Below are 27864 nucleotides of genomic sequence, written 5' to 3'. Positions count from 1 at the left end.
ATATTGAGCTGAAGTTTTGCAGTACCCCAAATCCTTCCATTAGCCATACTTCAGTGTGAGGCTAAGACGACATGTGATGCTTCTATCTTCATAATTCTGGCTATACCTAGGTGTACCAACCTTTGATGTTTGGCCCTGGTAGGGAGGAAAAAACTATTTTTTTTTCTACTTTTTCAAAGTTATTCAATGAGTTGGAAATGAGAGTTTGGGGGGGGAACAAAGTAGGAAGTTTTATTTATTTAATAAGAAATGCATGCAGTCTATTGTATGCCTTCCTTGAACCTAAGAACATAGTTCTGCCCTAGTTTGCATGGCGTTAGGCTCCTGTGTGATTGGGGAGCAGGCAGAGTTTCCACCTTTCAAAAAGAGCTGAATCGGTTGAATCAAGAGGGATATTCTGCTGCTTCTATTCTTTTTATAGGTCAAGGGGGAAACTGCACTGCAGAAAGCAACCCTGAAATCCTTGGGACTGACTGGAGGAAATGCAGTTCTCAGGTAAAATCACATAGCAGCAGTGTGTGTCCTTTTAAATATGCCATTTTGAAGGCAAGCTCTGTAGTTCTTTTAATTACTATATTCTTCTGCTTATCTTTAACTGGCACAGATGTTTCAACTGTAACAAATTTGCAGTGACAGACTTAGGCAACATGTCTCTTATTATTTTGTTTTGAGAAATTCATGTGATAACAAGAGGAGATAAACATGTTCTTTCACATAAGAACATAAGAATTGCCGCTGCTGGGTCAGACCAGTGGTCCATCGTGCCCAGCAGTCTACTCCCGCGGCGGCTTTTAGGTCAAAGACCATTGCCCTAACTGAGACTAGCCTTACCTATGTACGTTCCAGTTCAGCAGGAACTTGTCTAACTTTATCTTGAATCCCTGGAGAGTATTATCCCCTATAACAGCCTCCAGAAGAGTGTTCCAGTTTTCTACCACTCTGGGTGAAGAAGAACTTCCTTACGTTTATACGGAATCTATCCCCTTTTAATTTTAGAGAGTGCCCTCTCGTTCTCTCTACAGTGGAGAGGGTGAACAACCTGTCTTTATCTACTAAGTCTATTCCCTTCATTATCTTGAATGTTTTGATCGATCGTATCCCCTCTGTCTCCTCTTTTCAAGGGAGAAGAGGCTCAGTTTCTCTAATCTCTCACAGTACGGCAACTCCTTAAGCCCCTTAACCATTTTAGTCGCTCTTCTCTGGACCCTTTCGAGTAGTACTGTCTCCTTCTTCATGTACGGCGACCAGTGCTGGACGCAGTATTCCAGGTGGGAGCATACCATGACCCGGTACAGCGGCATGATAACTACCTCCAATCTGTTCATGATCCCCTTCTTAATCATTCCTAGCATTATCCCAGGACAAGCAGGCAGCCTATTCTCACATATGGGTGATGTCATCAGCGGAGCCCAGATGCAGACACCTCGCAAGCAGACTTGCTTGAAGAAACTCAAAGTTTCAAGTCGACCACACCGCGCATAAGCGAGTGCCTTCCCGCCCAGCGCAGGGCACGTCTCCTCAGTTCTCAGTTTTCCGCGGAGCCAAGAAGTCCATCTTTGACTCTTTGTGTTTAACTTTGTTACTTTGTGCCTTCTCTGAACCGCGGTTTGTATTTTTTTCTTCACGAATCGCTGTTCATCCTTTATTTCTTTTATTTCTAGTTTAAAAAAAAAATAAAAAAATTCAATCTTCGATCCGTTTGCCGGGGCAGGCCGCTTGGCCGCAGCCCAAGGGCTTCGATCTTGCGACGGCTATTTTTCCTCCTATGTCCCGGCCTATAACGGACTTCAAGAAGTGTAGCCAGTGCCAGCGTGCGATTTCCCTTTTGGACCTACGCCGGAACATCACCCGAAGTCGTGCGAACGCTGTGCTACTCTTCAACCTCGAGCCCTTAAACATCGTCACCTTTTGGTGGACAAGCTGTTCGGGATTGATTCTTCCTCCGATCCCTCAACATCGAAGGCTCCCTCAGCTTCACCTTCGACTGCGACTCCTTCTGCTTCTACTGCTTCCACCTCGAGCCTCATCAGACCTTTGTCGTTTGCAGTGGCTATCTCTTTGACACCTGCTGTATCTTCCCCCATTTCCTCAGGTCAGATAGCTCAGCAGAAGGTTCCAGCGGTGGTGCTTAAAGTGCCTAAGACTTCCAAGTCGAAGCACATTTATACTGCCTCAGTGGAGCCTTCAGCCAAAGCAGGTGGTCCGGTTTCAGACGTGGATCCATCCTTGCTGGCTTCTTTCCAGACCATGTTGGAGAAGCGATTCATTCAGTTCCTTATTAATATGGGACCGAAGCTTCTTCCAATCATCCAGCTTGGGCATTCAGCAGACTCCCGCGAGGTCGAGTCGCTTCCTCAAGACTCAACGCTTTTTAACATCTTCTTCATGACCAGGTAATCCTCATTTGGACAGTCAATCAAGTCTGGGAGGGACGGGATCTGCCTCCCTTTGTCAAGAAGCTCTGAAGGTTTGGGACTGGGCAATCCGCCACAACACCTTTCTCAAAGCTGTCTACATCCAAGGGGCAAAAAATTGCTTGGCGGACAACTTGAGTCATCTTCTGCAACCTTAAGAATGGACACTCCATTCCTTGCCTCTTCATCACATTTTTTCACAGTGGGGAACACCTCAGATAGACCTCTTTGCAGCTCCCCACAACTACAAACTATCTCAGTTCTGCTCCAGGATATACTCTCCAGGATATACTCTCCTCATCGTCTCGAGGCAGATGCTTTTCTTCTGGAATGGACGAATCTCTTCCTATATGCATTCCCTCCATTCCCTCTCATTCTCAAGACTCTGGTCAAGTTGAAGAACGATCATGCCACCATGATTCTGATTGCTTCTCGGTGGCCGAGACAACCTTGGTACTCCCTTCTACTTCAACTCAGCAGCAGGGAGCCATACCTTCTACTAGTGTTTCCTTCTCTGCTTACACAGAGTCAGGGATCTCTGCTTCATCCCAACTTGCAGTCTCTACACCAGACAGCTTGGTACTTCTCAACATGCCCCCCTTCAGTTTTCTCAATAATAATAACTTTATTCTTGTATACCGCAATACCATGGAAGTTCAATGCGGTTAACAAAAGAAGAGACTGTACATTTACAGCGATGTTACATATATGGCAATGATAAGGCATATAATATGGAGGCCTGACATAGACAGGACAATTAGATAAAACAGAGATTGATTAAGAGAGGCCATATAGTGGCTTGGCAAGGTGGGCGAAGTCATAGAATTTGGAGGCATATCGAGGTCGGGGAGGGGGGCAGGGAAGGAGGGAAGGGAGAGTTAGCGGAATTTGTCGAAGAGGTAGGTTTTTAGTGACTTCCTGAACAGGTGGTAGGGCGGAGAGTTGGAGATTACGGCGATTAGGCAATTGTTCCATTTGCCCGCTTGGAATGCTAGGGTTCTATCAATGAATCTCTTGTAGAGGCAGCCTTTTAGGGAGGGAAAGGTGAACAGGTAGGTGTTTCGTGTGCGAGAGGGACCTGCTATTTCAAGGTGCTCAGACAGGTAAATTGGGGAAGAACCTGTTAAAGTTTTGAAGCAGAGGCAGGCGAACTTAAAGATGATCCTTGCCTCTACTGGAAGCCAGTGGAGTTTGGTGTAGTAGGGGCTACCATGGTCGTATTTTTTGAGATCGTAAATGAGGCGGACGGCCGCATTTTGGACTATTCTTAGACGTTTGATGGTATTTTTATAGGATCCCAGGTAAATGATGTAAGAGACGTTTTAAAGGCTTCTAGGAAGCCTACCACTAGACAATGTTATCACTAAAAATGGACTAGATTTTCTACATGGTGTTTTTCTCATGATAAAGATCCTCAGCATTCCTCCTTATCTTCTGTTATCCCAGGACAAGCAGGCATGATATTCTCACATGTGGGTGACGTCATCTACGGAGCCCCGATGCGGACAGCATTTCAAGCAAACTTGATTGAAGATTCAAGCTTGCTGGCTGCACCACGCATGTGTGCCTCCTGCTCCACTAGAGGGCGCATCCCCTCCTCGTGGTCTCCAGTTCGATTTTTTCCGCTGTGCTAAGAAGACACGTTTTTCTTAGCGCTGCCCTAGTGCCTTCTTTGCACCGCGATTTACTACTTTTTTTTTTCTTCCTTTCTTCGTAAAAGTCGCTGTGCATAACGAAAAATTTTTCTTCCTGCTCATCGCGCTTTTTGCGCTTTTTTCTCGTGATCCGGGGGCTCCCGGATCGCCGCAACCGCGAGGCCTGATTGGCCGCGGCCGCCTGGATGTCCCGGCCCATTATGGGCTTTAAAAAGTGCACCGGGTGCGAGCGTCTTCTATCTCTCACAGACCCGCATCGCTGGTGCATCCTTTGTCTGGAAGCCGACCATCCAACAGAAACTTGCCCCCGGTGTGCAACCTTTCAACAGCGGGCGCTCCGCCACCGACGGGCCCGCATGGCAGAGCTTTTTGCTACCTATCAACCCTCGACCTCGGCCCCGGCCTCGATCTCGGCCTCGAGTACATCGGCCCCGCCTCGGGACTCGACTTCGAAGACCTCGAGCTCTCATAAGTCCTCTGCCCCGGGTAAGTCCCCTCTTCCTTCCTCAGGTTCCACATCGTCAAAGAAGCAAACCTCGGGGACAATGGCCACACAGAGTGGAAACTCCTTACCCACGGCCCCGGCAAAAACCCCGAAGACCTCGGGACGTGCCTCCACCCCTCCGAAGCGAGATCGCCCCCGGTGGAGAGCACAGCGGCCTTGGACATGCCATCGATGCTGTCTGTGCCCGTATTCCAGGACCTGCTCCGAGCGATGATCACAACGGAGCTATCCGCTGCCATGGCTCACCTTCAACCGGCATCGGCCTTGACCTCGCATGCGCCGGACCAGCCTGAGCAACGCACCGAGACCCCTTGAGGAAAACCACGCCGTTCTCACCGCCTCTCCTCTTCATCGGATTCCTCCCCGAGGCATTCGAAGCATTCGAGGCATTCAAAACGAAAATCGAGACCCCTCTCTAAGAAAGCCCGGAGTTCCCCTCCGGTACGAGGGCGCACCCCCTCGACTCGATTGGGGGAGCCGCTAAGGGTCACCGAGCTGTCTCTTACCAACCCACAGCTCCTATTGACTCCCCCTCGGTCCGGAGCTCCGGCCCGAGGCCCTAGGCTTTCGCCGAGGGAGTCCGGGGAGGGATCCCTGACCAGGCACTGGTCGGTCCCCAGAACCCCGGCGTCGTCCCCGAGGGGCTCCTCGAGGCGACGCAGGTCCTCGACCCCGGAGCGCTTTCACAGCACGTCTCCGGTATCGGACCGAGGATCCGAGCGAGAGCCCCGTTATTCGAGGGAGGCTTCTCCTTCATTCTCAGCCAAACGGCGGTCTCAGTCACCGTCCCCGCAAGGGGCCACGGGACCCCCATCGACCATCCTTCACGAGGTTCGTCCAGGACATGAGAAGTGCCCTTGACTTGGACCTACAATCTGACTCAAGGTACTCCAAGGAATACCTGGCGGAACTGAATATGCCTTCCCCGCCCCGAGAGTCCCTCAGGCTACCACTGAACCCGGTACTCGGGCAGACCCTTATCAGGAACCTCGAGACTCCTTACATGGTGACGGCGGTCCCATCCAAAATGGAGTCTAAGTACCGGACGGTACCTCACCCAGGGTTTGAGCAACCACAGCTGTCCCACCAATCCCTGCTGGTGGAATCATCTCTGAAAAAAGCTCACCCCTCGAGGGTGTCCGCGGCGGTCCCCCCTGGACGCGAAGGCCGGACACTGGACAAATTCGGATGCCGGTTGTACCAGAACTCTATGATGACCGCCAGAGTCCTGAACTACACCTTCACTTTCTCCTCCTACCTGAAGCACCTCATTGGGCGGCTCGCCTCCTTCTCGGAGAGCTTACCCACCCCTCGCCAGACAGAGTTCAGCCTCCTCCTTGAGGATTTTTCCAACCTCAGGCTACACTTGTTCCACGCCGCTTACGACGGCTTCGAACTATCTTCCAGGGTCGCAGCCTTCGCGGTGGCCATGCGCCGGCTGGCATGGCTACGACTCGTCGATATGGACCCCAACCTGCAAGATCGACTAGCCAACCTCCCCTGCGTCGGGAAGGAACTCTTTGACAACACCATCGAAGCTGCTATGAAACGGCTGTCTGAACACGAACGCTCCTTCACATCTCTTGTCCGACAGAAGCCTAAACCACAGACCTGTCGCCCCTTCCGGGGATTACCTCGATGCTACCCCCAGAAGTCCACCCCGGCCTTTTCAAGACCGCTGCCGTGACGCCCCCAGGCTCACTCTAGGGCTCCACCAAAGTCACAGCCCACGGTGTCGGCGAAGCCATCTCCGTCCTTTTGACGGAATGAGCGGACGGGGGCAGGCCCCCTCCGCACCTCCACCCGGCCCCCTTCCCATCGGGGGCCGCCTTCAAGCCTACTACCCTCGCTGGAAAGCCATCACGTCGGACTCATGGGTCCTTGGCGTGATCTCATCAGGGTACTCGCTCAACTTTCGGGAGGTACCCCCCGACAGCCCACCGAGTGCGTGTCCTTCAAACCGAGCGCAGTTGCCCCTCCTCCTCTCCAAGGCACAGGACCTCCTCCGCCTGCGGGCGGTGGAGCCGGTCCCCCAAAATCAAAGGGGCCAAGGATTTTACTCCCGCTACTTCCTGGTACCAAAGAAGACGGGAGACCTGCGCCCGATCCTGGACTTAAGGCGCCTGAACAAGTTTCTGGTACGGGAAAAGTTTTGGATGCTTTCCCTCCCGATCCTTTACCCCTTGATCAGCGAAGGCGATTGGCTCTGCTCCCTCGATCTGAAGGAGGCCTATACCCATGTTCCGGTGCACCTTGCTTGCCGCAGGTTCCTGCGCTTTCAGGTGGGGGACCTCCACCTGCAATATCGGGTCCTCCCCTTCGGCCTGTCCTCGTCCCCCCGAGTCTTCACGAAGTGCCTCGTAGTAGTCGCGGCTACCTTGCGCTCCCAGGGTCTGCAGGTATTCCCGTACCTGGACGATTGGTTGATCAAAGCCTCGACCAGGGAGGGGGTTATCTCAGCGACCCAACAGACTATTACTGTGCTTCAGTGTCTGGGGTTCGAGATAAACTTCCCAAAATCCCAGCTATGCCCCTCTCAGTCCTTACAATTCATCGGGGCCGTGCTGGACACGGTCCATCTGCGTTCCTTCCTCCCTCCTCAGCGTCGGGAGGCGTTGGTAAATCTGAGCCGACAAGTCTTGAGATCGACTACCGTCTCGGCACGACAGATGATGACGCTCCTCAGCCATATGGCCTCCACAGTCCACGTTACCCTGCTTGCCCGCCTCCATCTGCGGTTACCACAGTGGACCTTGGCATCACAATGGCGACAGGATCGGGACCCGATCTACCGCCACGTAACAGTGACTCCTTCCTTGCAAAGATCGCTCCGTTGGTGGGCCGACTCTTCAAATCTTTCCAAGGGTTTGCTCTTTCTCGCCCCGCCACACCACAAGGTCCTAACCACGGACTCGTCGGAGTACGCTTGGGGGGTTCATGTAGACGGTCTACACACGCAAGGCCTATGGACCACAGAGGACCGTCACTGCCATATCAACGTGCTGGAGCTTCGGGCCATTTACCTCGCCGCGGTGGCCTTTCAGCATCTGCTTCACGACCGGGTGGTTCTCGTCCGCACGGACAACCAGGTGGCGATGTACTACGTAAACAAGCAAGGAGGGACGGGGTCTTGGCCCCTCTGCCAGGAGGCCTTACGGCTCTGGGAATGGGTGGTCTCCCAAAACATCTCCCTTCGAGCGGTTTACATCCAAGGGGAACAAAACTGCCTGGCGGACAGGCTCAGCTGCCTCCTCCAGCCACACGAGTGGTCCCTGCACTCTCAGGTGCTGCGACAGGTGTTCAACACGTGGGGGACTCCCCAGATAGACCTGTTCGCCTCCCCCGACAATCAAAAACTGCCTCTCTTCTGTTCAAGGATATACTCCCCGGACTTCTGTTCAAGGATATACTCCTCCTAGATTGGGAGGGAAAGTTCCTCTATGCGTTCCCACCATTTCCTCTGATTCTGAGGACGCTGGTCCATCTAAAATCTCTGAGGGTCACTCTGATCCTGATCGCTCCTCGATGGCCCCGCCAGCCTTGGTTCTCCCTGCTACTTCAACTCAGTGTCAGGGAACCTCTACTTCTGCCTGTCTTTCCCTCTCTGCTATCTCGGAGTCGGGGTTCACTGTTACATCCCAATCCTCAGTCTCTTCATCTGACTGCTTGGTTTCTTTCCCCTTGACTTCCTTCCCGGTATCTCAGTCGGTCAGGGAAGTGTTGGAGGCTTCTCGGAAGGTCTCGACTAGACTCTGCTATTCTCAGAAGTGGACTAGATTCTCGTCCTGGTGCTCCTCTCACCGCCAGGACCCGGTGTCGGTCCCTGTGTCCTTGGTTCTGGAGTATTTACTCCATTTATCTCACTCTGGCCTGAAGACCAATTCCATTCGAGTCCATCTCAGCGCCATCGCTGCCTTTCATCAACCCCTGGAAGGGAAGGCTCTTTCACTCCATCCCTTAGTTTCCCATTTCATGAAAGGGCTCCTGAATGTTCATCCTCCCCTCAAACCGCCCCCGGTGGTTTGGGATCTCAATGTGGTTCTAGCTCAACTGATGAAACCTCCATTTGAGCCTATGGATAAGTGTCATCTTAAGTTTCTCACTTGGAAAGTGATCTTCCTACTCGCCCTCACTTCTGCTCGGAGGGTTAGTGAGCTGCAGGCCTTGGTGACGGACCCACCTTTCACGGTATTCCACCACGACAAGGTGGTCCTCCGCACTCACCCTAAGTTTTTGCCTAAGGTGGTGTCTGATTTTCATCTCAACCAGTCCATTGTTCTTCCCCAAGCCCCACTCTCATCCCGGAGAGGTGGCGCTTCACACTTTCGACTGCAAGCGGGCGTTGGCCTTCTACCTCCAACGCACCCAGTCTCATCGGACGGCCCCCCAGTTGTTTTTGTCCTTCAACCCTAACAGGTTGGGGCACCCAGTTTCCAAGCGCACCCTGTCCAACTGGTTAGCTGCTTGTATTTCCTTCTGCTACGCTCAGGCTGGTCTTGCGCTGCACGGTCGAGTTACGGGACATAAGGTCCGAGCGATGGCAGCTTCGATAGCTTTCCTCAGGTCCACGCCTATCGAGGATATCTGCAAGGCTGCCACGTGGTCTTCGGTTCATACTTTCACCTCACACTACTGCCTGGATACACTGTCCAGGAGCGATGGCCGGTTTGGCCAATCGGTCTTACGTAACCTATTTTCTTAAATTGCCAACCTCCCTCCATCCCTTATCAGTTAGCTTGGAGGTCACCCACATGTAAGAATATCATGCCTGCTTGTCCTGGGATAAAGCACAGTTACTTACCGTAACAGGTGTTATCCAGGGACAGCAGGCATATATTCTCACAACCCGCCCACCTCCCCGGGGTTGGCTTCTTTGCTAGATATGTGAACTGGAGACCACGAGGAGGGGATGCGCCCTCTAGTGGAGCAGGAGGCACACATGCGTGGTGCAGCCAGCAAGCTTGAATCTTCAATCAAGTTTGCTTGAAATGCTGTCCGCATCGGGGCTCCGTAGATGACGTCACCCACATGTGAGAATATATGCCTGCTGTCCCTGGATAACACCTGTTACAGTAAGTAACTGTGCTTTTTGGATTACCTTTTTGCACTTATCCAATTCTGGCCTCAAGTCTACATCAATCCGAGTCCATCTCAGTGCAATTGCGGCTTTCCATCGGCCTATTGAAGGGAAGCCCCTCTCTGCTCATCTGGTGGTTTCCAGATTCATGAAAGGACTTTTCAATGTTAAACCTCCTCTCAAACTGCCTCCTGTGGTTTGGGACTAGAGAATGACACGGGGAAAAAATCTGTCCCCGCCACCGCCCCGTCCCCGGCCCATCATCTTCTGCACCGCCCCGTCACCGCCATCCCTTTCACCGCCCCGTCACCGTCACCGCCACTGCCATCCCATTCACCGCCCCGTCACCGTCCCCGCTGCATCCATATAAGCCTTAGTACTGTAATATTTAGCTTATTCCTTTCTTATAAATCAAAGTTCCTGCTGCTGAACTAGAGAGAGATGTTCAGCTGGCAGGGCTTTGTTTATAAATTTTTATCAACACAACTAATATACTACTTTATCCTAAAGCAAAAAATAAATAAATAGAATTTTTTTTCTACCTTTGTTGTCTGGTTTCTGCTTTCCACATCTTCTCATTCAATTCCTTCCATCCACTGTGTGTCTTCTCTCTGCGTCTTCCATTTGCTGTTAACTGTGCCTCTCCCTTCACCCCCCCTCAATTGGTCTAGCACCCATCTTCTTCCCTCCGCTCCCCCATAGTCTGGCATCTGTCTTCTTCCCATTCTGTCTTCCACATTTCCCTTCAGGGTCTGTTCCTCTCCACCTTCCTTCAATGTCTGTCCTATTCCTTTCCACCACCACCCTTCCCTCCCTCCTTTACCATCTGTTCCTTTCTACCACCCTTCAGCTCCTCTCGTGTGGCCTATCTATCTACCTTCCTCCCTCTTATTTTCATGGCACGTTACAATGTAATTTGTGCAAGCCACTGGAGCCTGCGAGCTCGGTCCCTGTCCCATCCCCACAAACCATCTCGCTTCTGTGCTCCTATTTTCCCCATTTCTAATATCTCCCCTATGTATCTGCCATTGCCCCCCCCCCTGTGTCCATATACCATCCCCATGGCATGTCCCCTTTATGTCTCTGTCCCTATGCCCCACGCACATAATTTCCCCTCTTTCTGTTACCTTCCTGTGTCCAGATTTCCCCTATATTCCTCTTCCATACCAGTGTGTCTCTTCTTTTTAACCCCCATCTAGCTTTTTTTCCCTCTTTCTTCCCCCCCCCCTGCTTCTAGCATCTGGCTCACCTGCATGTCCTTCCCTTTCTTTCCTGCTGTGGGTTTTTCTTTCCGTCTTCATCCCCTTGGCCCAGAATCCTTTTCCCTTTCACTCCCTCCTTCCAGTTTGAGCCGGGAACACGAGCGATCGCACGGTCCTCGCAGCCCCCACCCGCCTGCCCAGTCGATCGTAGTGATTAGCCAGCTCTCTTGTTTGCAGGCTTTCTTTTTCGGCTACCTGCACGCTTTCCCAAAGAGCCCCCACCCACCTGCCCAATCGATCGTAGTGATTAGCCAGCTCTCTCCCTTCTCACCTTAGTTTGCAGGCTTTTTTTTTTCGGCGACCTGCACGCTTTCCCAAAGAGCCCCCACCCACCTGCCTAATCGATCGTAGTGATTAGCCAGCTCTCTCCCTTCTCACCTTAGTTTGTAGGTTTTCTTTTTCGGCGACCTGCACGCTTTCCCAAAGAGCCGCGCACGCACGGCTGCTCAGAGTTCAATCTTCTGCTCTGCTGCAACTTCCTGTTTCCGGTTGCATCAGAGCAGAAGATCGAAACTGAGCAGCAGCGGATGCGCGGCTCTTTGATAGTGTGCGGGTCGCCGAAAAAGAAAACCTACAAACTAAGGTGAGGAGAAGGGAGAGAGCTGGCTAATCACTAGGATCGATTGAGCAGGCGGGTGTGGGCTGCGGGGACCGCACGATCCTTCATGCCTCACTGTGGGGACAACACCATTCATCGCTCCACGGGGCGGTGAATGGCCTTGTCCCCGTCCCCGCAGCGACTGCTAGTTTTCGTTCCCCGTTTTGGCGGCACCGTGTCATTCTCTATTTGGGACCTCAATGTTGTCCTTGCTCAACTGATGAAGCCTCCATTTGAACCAATTGACAAGGCTCATCTGAAGTATCTCACTTGGAAAGTGGTGTTTTTCATTGCCCTCACTTCTGCTCGACGAGTCAGTGAGCTGCAAGCCTTAGTTGCTGATCCACCTTTCACGGTGTTTCATCATGATAAGGTGGTCCTACGTACTCATCCAAAATTCCTCCCTAAAGTGGTATCAGAATTTCATCTCAATCAATCTATTGTTCTTCCAGTGTTCTTTCCGAAACCTCATTCTCATCCTGGAGAAGTAGCTCTTCACACTCTGGACTGTAAATGTGCTTTGGCCTTCTATTTGGAACGCACCAAACCACACAGAACTGCTCCTCAACGTTTTGTCTCCTTTGATCCAAATAAGTTGGGACATCCTATCTCTAAGCTATGCCCAGGCTGGATTACCCCTACACAGTAGAGCTGCAGCCCATAAAGTTAGAGCAATGGCAGCTTCAGTAGCTTTTCTCAGATCTACACCTATTGAGGAAATTTGCAAGGCTGCTACTTGGTCCTCGGTTCATACTTTCACTTCTCACTATTGTCTGGATATTTTCTCCAGACGGGATGGACAGTTTGGCCAAACAGTATTACAAAATTTATTCTCTTAAATTGCCAACACTCCCATCATCCCATTTTGGTTAGCTTGGAGGTCACCCATATGTGAGAATAGCTGCCTGCTGTCCCTGGATAACACCTGTTACGGTAAGTAACTGTGCTTTCTGTTCGCCTGTATGTTGTTTCCAGAAATGATTCTTTCCTTTAAACAAATACATTGAGATATTAACTTGATTGGTTTGAGTTCTGTGCTAATTGTTTAGTGAAATACGTGTTTAAATTCTGAATCTAGAGATAACTTTTTTTTTTCACCTGAATTTTTAAAATCCTTTTGTCTGGCTTCTAGGTTTGTTATGAAGACTGCCAATCCAAATGAACCTAAGGTCATGGCACAACTTTGTGAAGAGACCTTTGGGACAGTTGAGGAAGACACCCCAGCTCCTGGAGAACCCTCAGGAACAGTTGGGGAACTGGATGCCACATTGCTATGTTGCTCACATGTAAATGATGCAGGAGTCATCTCGTCCCAGACACAGCACATCTCTCTGGAGTCTGGACAGACCTCTAGAAGTAATGATATTGCAGTTTCTCTTTCATTCAAAGGAGAGACCTCCTTCAGAGAGTTGGCAAGGGAAGAAAGCCAGCTACTACCACAGGAGACTGCAGCAGGGGCAAGTTCCAAATCATCCTTTGTCCCCTTCTTTGGTGTTGGGCAGCGCCTGGGTGGTACCTCTGTGAATACAAAGCCATTTGAGAGTGATGTGCCCCCTTCAATGAACCTGCCAACCTCTATTTCCAGTCCTGGTGGTCCTTCCAAGCCAAAAAAGACAAAAAGTAGCCTGGAACAGCAGGATGGCCAGAAGGTGAGAGAATACGAACAGAGAAGTGGTCTGGCATCTGGTTGGGTGGGAGATGGAGGGAGAGGAGTGGAGATGGTTTACTTTCTCTTTGAAGAGAGGTATCATTGTAATTTGTCTGTTTACTTTTTGGGACAAAGGTAAAGAAGTGATATTGGCAGTGGAGAAGGAGGACCAATTTAGAATCACAGCCTGTAACATGTGGGGAGGGCACTCCCCTCCCCCCCCCATATGCTTATCCCTAACTACACCTATTGGAAAGATGTGCATTTTTGGTTCTGAGGATCCTAGTCTTGCTCTGTGGTTGAAAGGTGCAGTCTTTCACAGTGAGGATGGGGTGGTCAGGTGGAGCGCGAGATGAGATTGTGGGCCATATAGTTTGCTTAAGGCATATGCTGGAAGTGCGTAGTATCTCTGAAATACTACTTATATTCAAAACTGTTTATTGGTCAAAAAAAACACAGTCCAGATGCAATACATAGAAAACAAGTAACACTGACCAAGTTTTATAATAAGACAACCACCCCCCACCCCCAAAATAAACAAAAAAGGAAAGCAGGCAGTGAGCAACATTACAGGAAATAAAAATAACACAAAGATACGCAATCAAATATTCAAGACATGGCTGCGAGCATACCCGGTCAAGGAGACCCAAAAAGGCTCCCAAATAAGCTGTAAAGTACGTCCCTGAACAGAATCCATCTCAGGAATATGCAAGCGTTCCATCTTTAATTGAAAAATCATCAAAGAACGCCACTGCGATAATGTTGGGGGAGTAACATCCATTCAGTGAACCAAAATTGACTTTTTCCCCAACAGTAATGCACGCTTCAAAAAAACATGAATACCTCTCGGTATAGGATGAGTCAATAGGGAAGTAGAAAAGAGCATCTTCGGATGAGGCAGACATCAAGTATTCCAAAGACGTGCAATATGTCGATGAAGAATGGTCCAAAATCGAAACACCACAGGACAAGAATAAAACATATGCCCCAAGGTAGCATTCACCCCCCCACATTTAGGACAGCAAGAATCTAGACGAAGGGCCACATGATAAGCCCTAGCCGGAGAAATGTAAATACGCATCAGCAGTTTATATTGCAATTCAATCAAAGGAATAGAAGCCCAGGATTGCCGAAATGACTTCAAAGAAGACCGTAATAAGTCGACTGAAATAAGAATTCCCAAATCAAGTGAAACACTACTTATATTGCAACACTGGAGGGTGTACTCAAGACACAAACTTTTTTTTCTGTAATGTACAGCCATGGCATTATTTCCATTGTGTTAACTTTTTAAATTAGTTTATGAATATTGAATTGGTTACAACTTCTCAGAAACAGCTCAGCTAGTTTGTTCAACTTCATTCTGTCCTTGAACTCTTGGTAAGTTTGTTGCATTCATATGAAACATTTTCTGAGACAGTCTCTGAATAACTGCCTTAGGAACATCCAAGGGCGAGTCTGGCAAAGATGCTAAAATTCAATGAGAAACATCTTCAAATAGACCACCTGGCCCACCCAAGAATGATTGATTAAATTTCACCCAGTGGTCAAGACCTAATGCTAAAGACTTAAAAAGTGGGGATAGTTGAGATCATACAGACATTCCAATGTTACTTCCACCACACTCCCAAATAGGGAAAGGATCCCATTAACCTTTCTAAATGGAAAGATCCTAAAACTCTTAGAGAGGTTAACCTTAAACACCAAAAGATCACCATACCTCTGTATCTCTTCCGAAAGTGCACTTAGGGTTAGGGGTCACTAAGTCAATAAGATGATGTCGATATACAAAGATTTTATTTGTCTGCCTCATCCAAATACCATGAATATCGGGATTGAGTTACTGGCTTCCTGTATTAGAATCAATCACCAAACAGGAGAAAGGAAAGTGGCTACCTCCCGCCAAAAAGAAAAGCCTGAGAATACCCCCACCAAAAAACTCTTAACTCTTGCTGGGGATCCAGAATAAAGTGCCTCCACTTTAATTTACAAAAATAGGCCCAAAGCTTAATGTTTTTATGTTTATTTAAAACTTGATATCCAGCATTATAAAAATGTCATTGTGGTTTATAAAACAATAGCCATCATTAACTCAGAATAGAAAGTTCTCTGGAGACAAACGGGGAATATGCAAGCACATTTGTTGGTGAAGTCCTCTGGCTGAGTCTGAGTGCCGGTGTTCTCCCCTAGCTAGGTAAGCTTTTTTCTTACTGGGTATGTCCCTACACCTACAGCCCCTCCCCTCAGTTTGTCAGGTTTTTTTTTTTGACCACACCTGACAGGTTGCAGCTCTCTCCTTTCTTACTGAGAAAGAAAAAATATTAACAGAATAGGTAATACTTAACCTACTACTTTAATTCCCTTAGTTGGTTTCAAAAATAAAGGTGATAAAAGGCAAACTTATTTTTCAAAAGAAAGACATAAAAAAAAACCCAATAAATGAAGGAAGAAGTCAATATTTGGGCAACAGATATTGCTTTCAGGAGAGCGACGGTAATTTGAAGGTAGGTGCTTGGACCCAGAAGGAGCTTTTTCCTTTCTCTCATGAACTGCGATGAACGGTGGTTCTCAGTCAGCGCTTTGTCCTGGAAATACAAAGAAGGCAGCACAGCCGCAAGCTTTGCCGCTCGCTCCCTCCCTTCAGGGCCCTGTCTTGATACCACAAGGGGAGGGTAGCCAACTGCCACCGATGCCGTTGGAAGTAAAAGAAATGGCAGAATTGGCAGGCCAAAAGAAGAAAAAGCTCCCAATGTTTGAATGCTGCTTAACTCCTTCACTTCTTGCAGCGACATTGTTGACACGGAGTTCTCATCGACAAGTGGCAGCAGCTCGCTCTCATTCTGAGATAACAGTGAAGGCTCCCACGGGCTCAGTCTTGGCCTCGTGGTCCTCTCCTGGTTTGACCCCACAACTCCTTACAGCTTCAGGTAACCCTTCAAAATCTTTTAAGGGCTCGAAGTCTAAATGGGGGGGCTTCTCCTACACCTCCTTTACAGGAACAGGTTCCTTCTAAACATTTGTGCCTGCCTGCTCTACAGCCAGAATGCCCTGCTCAGAGCTCAGACTCCATATAGGCTGACAAATTTTTTCACATTTCTAAAATGTTTCATGTAAGATAGTGTTATTTTACTTCAGTCCTCTCTTCAGGCTCTTCCAGTTTTAGAAGTCCAACAATGCTTGGCCTGTAGTCAGCAGTTTTCCCCACAGGAACCTATGTTTGCAGGTCCTATAGTGACAACATCCGAGATAACCTGAGGTCCCTGTACTTGGAGTATTGTGTTCAGTTTTGGAGACCGTATCTGGCGAAAGATGTAAGAAGACTTGAGGAGGTCCAGAGGAGGGCGACGAAAGTGATAGGAGGCTTGCGCCAGAAGACATATGAGGAGAGACTGGAAGCCCTGAATATGTATACCCTGACGAAGCCCTGAATATGTATACCCTAGAGGAAAGGAGAGACAGGGGAGATATGATTCAGACGTTCAAATACTTGAAGGGTATTAACGTAGAACAAAATCTTTTCCAGAGAAAGGAAAATGGTAAAACCAGAGGACATAATTTGAGGTTGAGGGGTGGTAGATTCAGGGGCAATGTTAGGAAATTCTACTTTACGGAGAGGGTAGTGGATGCCTGGAATGCGCTCCTGAGAGAGGTGGTGGAGAGTAAAACTGACTGAGTTCAAAGAAGCATGGGATGAACACAGAGGATCTAGAATCAGAAAATAATATTAAATATTGAACTAGGCCAGTTACTGGGCAGACTTGCACGGTCTGTGTCTGTGTATGGCCGTTTGGTGGAGAATGGGCAGGGGAGAGCTTCAATGGCTAGGAGGGTGTAGATGGGCTGGAGTAAGTCTTAACAGAGATTTCGGCAGTTGGAACCCAAGCACAGTACCGGGTAAAGTTTTGGATTCTTGCCCAGAAATAGCTAAGAAGAAGAAGAAAAAAAAAAATTTAAATTGAATCAGGTTGGGCAGACTGGATGGACCATTCGGGTCTTTATCTGCCGTCATCTACTATTTTACTATGTTCATCTCCCAATACAGGGTCCTCATTCTCCTCCAGCCTGGTCAGAACCGGATGTGCTCCCAGTTTCAGATCCTGCCCTACCTCCTCAACCGATTCAAGCTATTCAACTAGTTCCTACAGAAGAATACTGTTATCCAAAATTTTTACAGAAGGTTTCTTCTCTGCTTAGCCTCAATTGGGCGGCAATGCCGATGTAGTAAGGATTTTCAAGCCATTCTTCAATTCTATAAAATCTCAATGAAGGAACTTGTGGCTCTTCCAGTACTTCAAGTCCTTCTAGATCTCCAATTAGCTAATTGGCAGAAACTTCTCTCAGTATCCACAGCTTCCAATTGCTTGGAGTTGAAGTATAAGGTTCAGAAAGCACCTGGTTATGATCTTCAACAGATTCCTCACCAATCAATGGTATTGGAGTCGGTTATTAAAAAGGCTAAGGTTTCAAAAGCCCCATTATCTCCGCCCCCAGGAAAAGATCATAAGAACATTAGAATAACCTTACTAGGTCAGACCAATGGTCCATCAAGCCCAGTAGCCCGTTCTCACAGTGGCCAATCCAGGTCACTAGTACCTGGCTAAAACCCATTCCATGCTACCAATAAAGAGCAAGCAGTGGCTTCTCCCATGTCTTTCTCAATAACAGACTATGGACTTTTCCTCCAGGAACTTAAACCTTTCTTAATACCAGCTACGCTATCCGCTCTTACCACAACCTTTGGCAACACGTTCCAGAGTGAAAAAAAATTTCCTCCTATTGGTTTTAAAAGTATTTCCCTGTAACTTCGAGTGTCCCCCTAGTCTTTGTAATTTTTGATGCAGTGAAAAATCGATCCACTTGTACCCGTTCTACTTCACTCAGGATTTTGTAGACTTCAATCATATCTATAATAATAATAAACTATTTTTCTATACCGCCAGACGATTTCTAGGCGGTTTACAATGAAAGAAGGCTGAACAATCAGCGAATTACAGAAAGCATGAAGATAAATTATTACATAAGAAATTGGAGATACATGGGGAAAGTATATATGAGAGAATGGGGTTACCTGAGAGATTAAATTAGGGTTCGCAGAGGGGAGATAACATAGTGAGAAAGGGTCGTCTGTTTAGGTAATGAATTTGTCGAACAGAGTGGTTTTAATTGATTTTCGGAATGATTTGTAGGTCTGTTTGGGTTCATTTATGCAATTTCCCAGCCAGGATTGCTGTCTTTTCGCTTGGAACATGAAGGTTCTATCCAGGAAAGATTTGTATCTGCAGCCTGTGATCTTTGGGTATGCAAAGATATTTTTGTTTCTGGTTGTTCGTGTGGGGTTGTGCAGAATGAAGTGTGTTTGCAGGTAGGAAGGTGCTAGACCCCAGACTTGTTTGAAACAGATACATGCAAATTTGAACAGTATTCGCGCTTCCATTGATAGCCAGTGTAATTTTTTTGTAGTAAGGGCTAATGTGGTCTGTTTTTCTCAGTCCGAAGATTAAGCGAACTGCAGTATTCTGTACTAATCTCAGTTTTTTTTACAGTTTTTTGTGGGATACCCAGATAGATGATGTTGCAGTAGTCTAGGATAGATTGGATCAGTGACTGCACCAGTAACCTAAAAGATCTCCCCTCAGCCGTCTCTTTTCCAAGCTGAAGAGCCCTAACCGTTTTAGTCTTTCATAAGAACATAAGAATTGCCACTGCTGGATCAGACCAGTGGTCCATTGTGCCCAGCAGTCCGCTCACCTGGTGGCCCTTGGTTCAAAGACTAGTACCCTATTTGAGTCTAGCCTTACGTATGTACGTTCTGGTTCAGCATGAACTTATCTAACCTTTTCTTGACTCCCTGGAAGGTGTTGTCCCCTATAACAACCTCTGGAAGAGCTTTCCAGATTTCTACTACTCTCTGGGTGAAGAAGAACTTCCTTACGTTTGTACGGAATCTGTCCCCTTTTAACTTTAGAAGGGGTGTCCAACCTGCAGGCCAAGGGCCGCATGCGGCCCCGTGAAAGATTTTGTGTGGCCTCAGTCGAGGGCGATGCAGTGTTTTCCTCTGCTGCCCCCGGGTGTTTACCGTCTTGCAGGCTCCCTCCTCTGTCTTGCTGCAGCGTTTGCACATTTGTGCGGCCCCAGAAACATTTTTTTCGGCCAATGCAGCCCAGGGAAGCCAAAAGGTTGGACACCCCTGCTTTAGAGAGTTCCCTCTCGTTCTCTGCACCTTGGAGAGGGTGAACAATCTCTCTTTCTCTACTTTTCAAAAAATTCATCCAAATATCTTAACCCCTCCTCACCTACCTCCAGATAATTCTCCCCTATAAAATCCTTCCCAAATCACCTACCAAGTAAACAGATCCCTGAAATGTATTGTAATCTTACCTACTCCAAATGTAATCTATTTGTTTATATCACACAGTTCTGCACTGTCAATTTACTATCAAACTTGTAAATCCCCTCAGAATCTTTCCAGCTATATTCTCCTCTGTTGTTAAAAAAAAAAAAAAAAAAAAAAAGTGTATCTTCACTGGAAAATGTCCAGTCAAATCTTTTGTAATCTGCCTTGAATTGCAAGGTATAGGCAGAATAGAAATCCGTAATATAATGTATGTCTATTCATACGAGAGGAGTTCCATCCCCTTTACCATCTTGGTCGCTCTTCTTTGAATCTTTTCTAGCGCCACTATATCTTTCTTGAGATAAGGAGACCAGAATTGAACACAATACTCCAAATGAGGTTGCATCATGGAGTGATACAGGGGCATTATGACATTCTTAGTCTTGTTAACCATCCCTTTTTTAATAATTCCCAGCATCCTATTTGCTTTTTTGGCCGTCGCCACACATTGGGCGGAAAGTTTCATCGTATTGTCTACAGTGATACCCTTGACTCCATGGGCCTCAAAGTCTATTGGGGGTCTAAACTTTCATCTAAAATCATTGTCTACCAGCTGCAAATTCTCTATTTTCAACATTCCATTTTGCAGCAGTTGGAAGATGCTTCTCCGGAAGCCTTGCCAAATCTTCTCATTGCCCTTCAGGAATCTACTTACTATCTAATTAAAACCATGATGCCTATAACATGACTTCTCGAATGGCAGCAGTAGCCATAGTGGCCAGGTGCTCAGGGTGGCTGAGAATGTCAGATCTTATAGAGGACCTGCATGATAGGTTGGCAGATGCTCCCTGCTTGGGAGACAATCTCTTTGGCGAAAAAGTGCAAGCAACAGTTTCACAGTTTAAAGAAGATTCCTCAACTAGTAGGGAACTCAGTGCATTCCTTGGACTAATCCCAACAGTTTAGGCATCCTTCCTTTTCATTTTCTTACTGAAGAGCATTCCATCAGCAGTTTTTTCAGCAATACTATCCACGCCGAATATTTATTCTGTATAACCGCTATGCCCTTCAAAGATTGCAATCTTCGCCATACATCCCAAAATAATGTATGAGAGACCGGAAGCAATCATCTACACCTCAGCTTCCTGCTCTTAAACCTAATCCTAGTTTTTGACCATCTGCCAGTAGGGTTTGTCCTGAATAGATTGTAAGCTCTGAACTGGGACATTCTCGCATGTTTGTGTACAGTGTTCAATAGTGCTATAGAAATAAGTAGGATTGTAATTGCCACAAACCAACTTTTTTTTTTTTTTAGAAGTTGGCAATTTTTTTTCTTTTCTGTTTCTTTTCACTCTGCTTCTTTCCACAAACTTCTTTCCTTCCTCCATACACTTGATATGGGAATTGCTCCAGCAGTGACTTTTTACAAGGCTTTACGTTGTAACTTCTTTATCTAGGCCTGGTGGCAGGTGTCCAGGCCCTGAATGTCAGATGCCCCTGCTTAATGGTATGAGCTAAATGCAGAAAATTTGGAAGGAAACTGCTCCTTTTACTGTATTAATTATACTGTGGTTTTTTTTTCTCAATAGTTGACTGAGCGAGAACCAGTGGTGTGCCACCTGGACTTGGTAGAGCCATGTCATAAAGAACTGTTAGAAGACTGGCCACAGGACCTGCCTGATGAATTCTTCGAGGTCACAGTGGACGATGTGAGAAAACGTTTTGCACAGTTGAAGAGTGAAAGGTGAATTTTGCCATTTCATTAACTCTTTCTGCATTTTTCTTTTTAATCAATTCACAACACTGAAACCTACCCTTTTGCCACCTTCTCATTCTATTTTGCTAATTCTGTTTCATCATGCATTTGTGTGAGTTGTAGAGTGATTTGGTGAAAGGTCATGGATTCGTGGATTGAAGTATCTACCCCTCACTTTTCCAGAAGTGCTGCTAGAACACTAAGAAGGAAAGCAAACTTATTTAATTTATTTATTTAAGTATTTTTACACCGCTTATAGCCTAAGTGGTTCATATTCAGGTAGTCAAATATTTCTCCCTATCTGTCCCGGTGGGCTCGCAATCTGACTCACATTATCTGGTGCAATGGAGCATTAAGTGAGTTGCCCAGGGTCACAAGGAGCAGGGTTGGACTTGAACCTCTGCAAACTTAGGTGCTGAGGCTGCAACCCTAACCACTAGGCCACTCCTTGATAGCAAGAACTTCAAGTTGTACTTGAGATGAACAAAGTTGGAAAGGAGAGCAAACAGGCAGCATGGTTAAAAGGTGAAGTCAGAGAGGCTATTAGATCCAAAAGAACATCCTTCAAAGAATGGGAAAAAGGATCCAAATGAAGAAAATAAGTAATATAAGCACTGGGAAGTTAAATGCAAAGCATTGATAAAGAAGGCTAAAAGAATAGGAAGAGAAACTTGACCTGTTGTACCTGAAGATTTGGGGGGTGACCAATGTTACACCGATTTTTTTTATTTTTATTTTTTTTAAGGGCTCCAGGGGAGATCTGGGAAATTAGCTGGGCAAAATGGTAGAAACAATTATAAAAAATAAAATTGTTGAACCACTTGTCTGATTTTTCTGTGGATTCTGGTTTTGGGTTGTTCTGGAGCTAGTTCATCCAAGGTTGCTGTACTTAGATGGCTCCATTGTGAGATGAAGTCTTTGGGGGTGTAGTCTTGGATTATGGTATCTGCTTTTGTCCAGAATATGGTGGGGTCGATATGTTTGCGTGAGTAGCAGTGTTCTCCCTAGGGCCTTTCAGCCGGGCGCTCTGCCCTGCTAATTTAGCTGATCGCCTGGTTGTCATCTATCATGAATCCTGCTGCTGCCGCTGCTGCTCAACATTAAAAAAACAAAACAAAAAAAAATCTCCTCTCACCGGCTTGGAGATCGCCTGTAGCGAACTCATGCTTTGGGGCTCTAAAGTGTGCGTGCAGGCTTCCTTTCTCTGTGGAGGAATGCAAAGAACTACAAAAGGACCTGAACAAACTGAGTGAGTGGGCAGACAAGTGGCAGATGAGCTTCAATGTGGAGAAATGTAAAGTCTTGCACATAGGGCAAGGATACCCGATGTATAACTACACGATGGGGGGGTATAGTACTGGGAGAAGGCAAACTGGAAAAGGACTTGGGGGTTTTAGTGGATAAAACAATGAAGCCGGCGGCACAATGCGCAGCAGCCACAAAGAAGGCGAATAGAATGTTGGGCATTATCAAAAAAGGTATCACTACCAGAACGAAGGAAGTTATCCTGCTACTGTATCGGGCGATGGTGCGCCCGCATCTGGAGTACTGCGTCCAATACTGGTCGACGTACCTTAAGAAGGATATGGCGATACTCGAGAGGGTCCAGAGAAGAGAAACAAGGATGATAAAAGGCATGGAAAATCTTTCATATGCTGAAAGGCTAGAGAAGCTGGGGCTCTTTTCCCTGGAAAAGAGGAGACTTAGAGGGGATATGATAGAAACTTATAAGATCATGAAGAGTATGGAGAAGGTAGAGAGGGACAGATTCTTCAGACTAGCAGGGACAACAAGAACAAGAGGGCATTTGCAAAAATTGAAAGGAGACAAATTCAAAACAAATGCTAGGAAGTTCTTCTTCACTCAGAGAGTGGTGGACACCTGGAATGCACTACCAGAAGTGGTGGTAGGACAGAGTACGATTTTGGGCTTCAAAATAGGATTAGATGATTTTCTGAAGGAAAAGGGGATTGAAGGGTATAGTTAGAGGGTTACCATACAGGATATTAAATGATTAGGGAATAGAATGTTTGAGGTATAAGATCACTTACTGATCATGGACCTGGGGGGGCCGCCGCGTGAGCGGACTGCTGGGCATGATGGACCCATGGTCTGACTTGGCAGAGGCCATGCTTATGTTCTTATGTATGTTATGTTCTCCGAAACCGAAAGTTACGTCCCAGGGGAGAAGAGAAGGGAAGCTGGCACGCACACTTTAGAGCCCCGAAGCATGAGTTCGCTACGGGCTAAGGCAGTTTTTGGTTTGCTGTACTTCTTTGGGCCTGCGTGTTTAGCTGATGGGGGTTTCCTAACTTCTGGTACCTGTTTTCTGCAGTCCCGTTAGCAGTGCACAGGTAAGCTATTATGGTACTGCATGTGTAGGCTTCGAGGGCTGGAGTTGCTGGGAGCTCAGAGCTGACTATGGGGAGCCAAAGTCGGCCTTTGGTTCTGTGCGGGAGGCGAGTTTAGATCAGGAGGTTGAGTTTCCTATGGTGACAACCAGTGCCAGGGGCTCCTTAGTGGCTGTTCCAGTTTCAGCAGGAACGGCCTCCATTTTGGATTCTCACTGTCTTGCTGCCACATACTCAGTCAGCGACGGAGGGAAGTTAAAACTCTCTTACTTGCTTCAGGCCTTCCTCGCTGCCGAGTCCTGCCTAATTTCTGTTTCCGCGAAGGCAGGACCCAGCAACGAGGAAGGCACGAAGCAAGGAAGAGCAGCAAGTTATAAGCTTCCCTCTGTCGCTGACCTATGGCATATAGGTCAGCGATGGAGGGAAGCTTACAACTTGCCTAGCGACTCTGTCGATGGGTGTGTGAGCTGGGAGTGATGGGAAGAGAAATGCTGCTTCTGCACCCAATGGGGGAGGGGAGGGGGAAGAGAAATGTTCTGCTGCTGCATCCATTTTTTGGGGGAAGAGAAATGTTGCTGCTGCTGCACCCAATTGGTGAGGGGGGAGGGGAAGAAAAGTGCTGCTGCAGCACCCAATTGGGGAGAGGGAGGGGAAGAGAAGTGCTGCCGCAGCAGCACCCAATTGGGGAGGGAGAAGGAAGACCAGGGAAGGGAGAGGAGAGGTGAGATGCCAAGACCATGGGAGGGAGGGAAAGGAGCTACCAGACCATAGAGTGGGGGAGAGATATCAGCGCATATGGAGGGGAGAGAAGGGAAGGAGATAGAGATGCCAGAGCATAGGGGAGGGGGTGAAGCTGAAATGAATCATGTACAAAGGATATACAGTTATTGAAGGGACATAGAAAGAGGGAGGATGCCATATGGAACAGAGAGAGGGTGGACACTGGATGGAAAGGGCAGGGAAGGTGGATAGCGGATGCAAGGAGTAGAGAGACAGAGAGAGAGGGCAGAGACTGGGTGGAAGGGGCAAAGAGAGGGCAGAGGCTGGGTGAAAGGGGCAAAGAGAGGACAGATGTTGCATGGAAGGGAGCGAGGACAAACGCTGAATAGAAGGAAGAGAGCGAAGAGAAGATGATTAAAGCAGAAACGACGAAAGGTAGAAAATTTTTTTTGTTGCTTTACGTAGAATCAAGTAGTATTGTAACTGTATTGATTAAAGTTTATAAATAGGAAATGGAAATAAGGAAATTTTTTGGGGTCTAAACCTCTTTCCTCAGGTCAGGACAGGATACCATAACAGCAGAGGTGCCCAAATGATCGCAAAGGCAATGTGAGTCGATCGCGTTGCCTTTGCAATATTTTTCTTCCTGCCTCCCTGAGCCAGGCCAGGAGCATACAAGCGCTGGACTCACACGACTTCACCTCCGATGTCAATTCTGACGTCGGAGAGGAAGTTCTGGGCCAGCCAATATTAATAATTGGGAGGAGGGGGGAAATGGATGTTTTCTTTAATAATGTGTGTAATATGGTATATTTTATGCAATCTGTTAGTTATATTAATTGTAATACACTGTCAAAGCTTGAAAATTAATAAAGAATTAAAAAAAAAAAAAAGAATTGACATCGGAGGTGAAGTCTTGTGAGTCCGGCGCTTGTACGTGCCTGACCTGGCTTAGGGAAGCAGTAGGGAGAAATTGGCGTGGTGGCTTAGGGGGTAGGGAAAGAATCGGGGAAGTGGAGAAATCGGCGTGATGGCTTGTGGGGGGGGGGCAGGGGGAGAGAAAAAGAAAGACAAAAAGGGGAGGGGCAGAAAGAAAGAAATATTGGATTTACAGTCAGAAGAAGGAAGTGCAACCAAGACTCATGAAATCACCAGACAAAAAGATAGGAAAAATGATTTTATTTTCAATTTAGTGATCAAAATGTATCCGTTTTGAGAATTTATATCTGCTGTCTATATTTTGCACTATGCCCCCTTTTACTAAACCGCGATAGTGGTTTTTAGCACAGGGAGCCTATGAGTGTCGAGAGCAGCGCGGGGCATTCAGCACAGCTCCCTGCGCTAAAAAACGCTATTGCGGTTTAGTAAAAGGGAGAAGTGTATATTTGTCTATTTTTGTATCGTTGTTATTGAGGTGACATTGCATATTTTAAAGTCATCTGCCTTGACCTCTGAAAAAAAACCCCGAATATAAATGATAATTAACATTTTCTCTGCGTACAGTGCGCTTTGTGTTTTTTAAAACTTTGTTATTGGTAGATCATTTTAAAAAAGTAACTCTTAAGCCAAAAAAGTGGGGGCACCCCTGCTGTACTGTCTTGAAGAAAGATTTGGCCTCTGAAAGCTAATTAAAAATGGATTAGTCCAATAAAATGGTATTTTCTTATTTCTCATTATTTGTTTTATTTCTATTTGTTAATTTGTAAAGTTGCGATTGTTATGTGGCAGTTTTTTTTCAAATTTACATCTACTGTCTTTATATTTTGTACAGTATTAGAGGACATATCACTGTTTCTATGGTGTTGCATTGTATGCAGAGTCTGGTTTCTTGGTTCAGTTTAACTTTTGTCTACATATTTTTGGTTTTAGTTTGTGATTATTCCATATTGGGCGAGGGTGTATCTGTCTGTGTGTATGAAAAGGACATGGTTTTCTGTTAGCATCGATTGTACAGGATCTGGCTTGTTTAATTTTACAATGCATGTGTTGGTGTTCTAGTGCTCACTGCAGTGTTTAAGATGCTGCCTTTTCCTAGGTGCACCCTTGTTGTGTGACTCATGGATTATTACTAAAAATATCTTTTTTTATATAGAGAAGGTTGTTAAAAAATGATCAGCACTGGCTGTCATGTATATTAGTTACACCACTGGATTTAATGACCCTATTTAGATATTTGCCCTCTTTCAAATGGTAAGAGGTTTAAAAAAAGGGAAATGCATTAATGAAGTCATTAGGTTCAATCTAGCCATTTATTTCTGCATGAATTTAAACAACTAAAAAAAAAAAAGATAAATATAGCTCATCCAGTTATACAAGAAATGGCTCTACAGCACCTCTAATAATGTTTTGATCACTAGGTTCCTTCCTGAGGTCTCACTGAGGATATGAAATAGATGCTATCCCCACTTCCAGGAGTGGTATTACTGAGCCTTGAAGGAGACCTGTGTGACTGATCTTTATCTGCTACTTTTTTATTTTGCTGTAGTGCAAAGTGAGAGATAGGGCAAAACAGTTTAGGTAAAGAAGCAGGTAATAATTAGCAATGTATTAAAAATATTTTATTTTTATTTGCTTATAATGTCATTTGAAAGCTGCTTGATGTTAATACAACTATAATTTAATTCTTTATTGTGTGTGTGTGTGTGGGGGTGAGACAACACCTACATCAACGGTAAAGTTAGATTATTCCCTTCTAGAATTGGCTACTTCTTAAATTTAGTAAAAATATTATCCCAGGACAAGCAGGCAGCATATTCTTAACTGATGGGTGATGGCACCGACGGAGCCCCGGTGATTGCACTCTAAGAACTTAGAAAGTTCTAGTTAGGCCGCACTGCGCATGCGCGAGTGCCTTCCCGCCCGACGGAGGCGCGCAGTCCCCAGTTTCTTAGTTTCCGCGGAGCTAAGAAGACGCATTTTTTCAACGTTTGTTGAAAAGTTTTTCTTCGTCTTCCCGCTCGCGTGTTTTTTCGTGAAATTGTTTACGTTTTTTTCTCCCTTTTGTTGTTTTCCCTAACCAACTAAAAAAATCAAAAAACATTTTTTTTTTCTTTATTTTTCGGTCGGCCCTGGCGGGGCCTGTTGGCAACATCGAAGCTTCGACCTTCAATTTTGCGACTGCCGTTTTTCCCTTCATGCCCCCTTCACCGGGCTTTAAGAAGTGTCAGCGGTGTGCACATCCTATATCTTTATCCGACCCACACAATTGGTGTCTTCAGTGCTTGGGTCCGGATCATAGGGCTTCGACGTGCACCCGTTGCACTTCTCTTCAAAAGCGAACTTTAAAAAATCGCCAAATTCAACAACAGCTTCTTTTCGGTACCACTATGGAGGGTCCACCGGCATCGGCGGCTTCCTCGAAATCGGCGCCGGCCCTTTCGACACCGCAGGACGTGTCTTCGGTGTCGCACCCCCTAGGTAAGCCGGCTAAGAAGCCATCCCCTACCGTCCTGGCCCGCCGGTCGATCAAGCAGTGAGCCAAGTCCTGCAGACAGTGCGCTGGCCCCGTAAACGCTCTGCTTCTATTGAAGTCACTGCCTCATCA

General features: G+C 46.9%; 1 protein-coding gene across 4 annotated transcripts in view; it reads left to right on the top strand.

Annotated features, from left to right (window-relative positions):
* Nucleotides 1-27864, top strand: part of ASPSCR1 (ASPSCR1 tether for SLC2A4, UBX domain containing) — a 170234-nt gene that overhangs the window by 33072 nt on the left and 109298 nt on the right. For all 4 annotated transcript variants that reach the window (XR_004540796.1, XR_004540797.1, XM_033960227.1 and 1 more), the window contains exons 6-8: nt 422-495; nt 12644-13160; nt 21083-21237. Coding sequence is in view for 2 of the 4 variants with exons in the window: in XM_033960227.1 (XP_033816118.1) it covers nt 422-495; nt 12644-13160; nt 21083-21237 (746 nt within the window). In the remaining 2 variants the exon portion in view is untranslated. The remainder of the gene's footprint in view (nt 1-421; nt 496-12643; nt 13161-21082; nt 21238-27864) is intronic.

The sequence above is a fragment of the Geotrypetes seraphini genome, chromosome 10, assembly GCF_902459505.1.
Source record: "Geotrypetes seraphini chromosome 10, aGeoSer1.1, whole genome shotgun sequence".
In the NCBI taxonomy this organism is placed as follows: Eukaryota; Metazoa; Chordata; class Amphibia; order Gymnophiona; family Dermophiidae; genus Geotrypetes; species Geotrypetes seraphini.
This window is presented reverse-complemented; position numbering and strand designations above follow the sequence as displayed.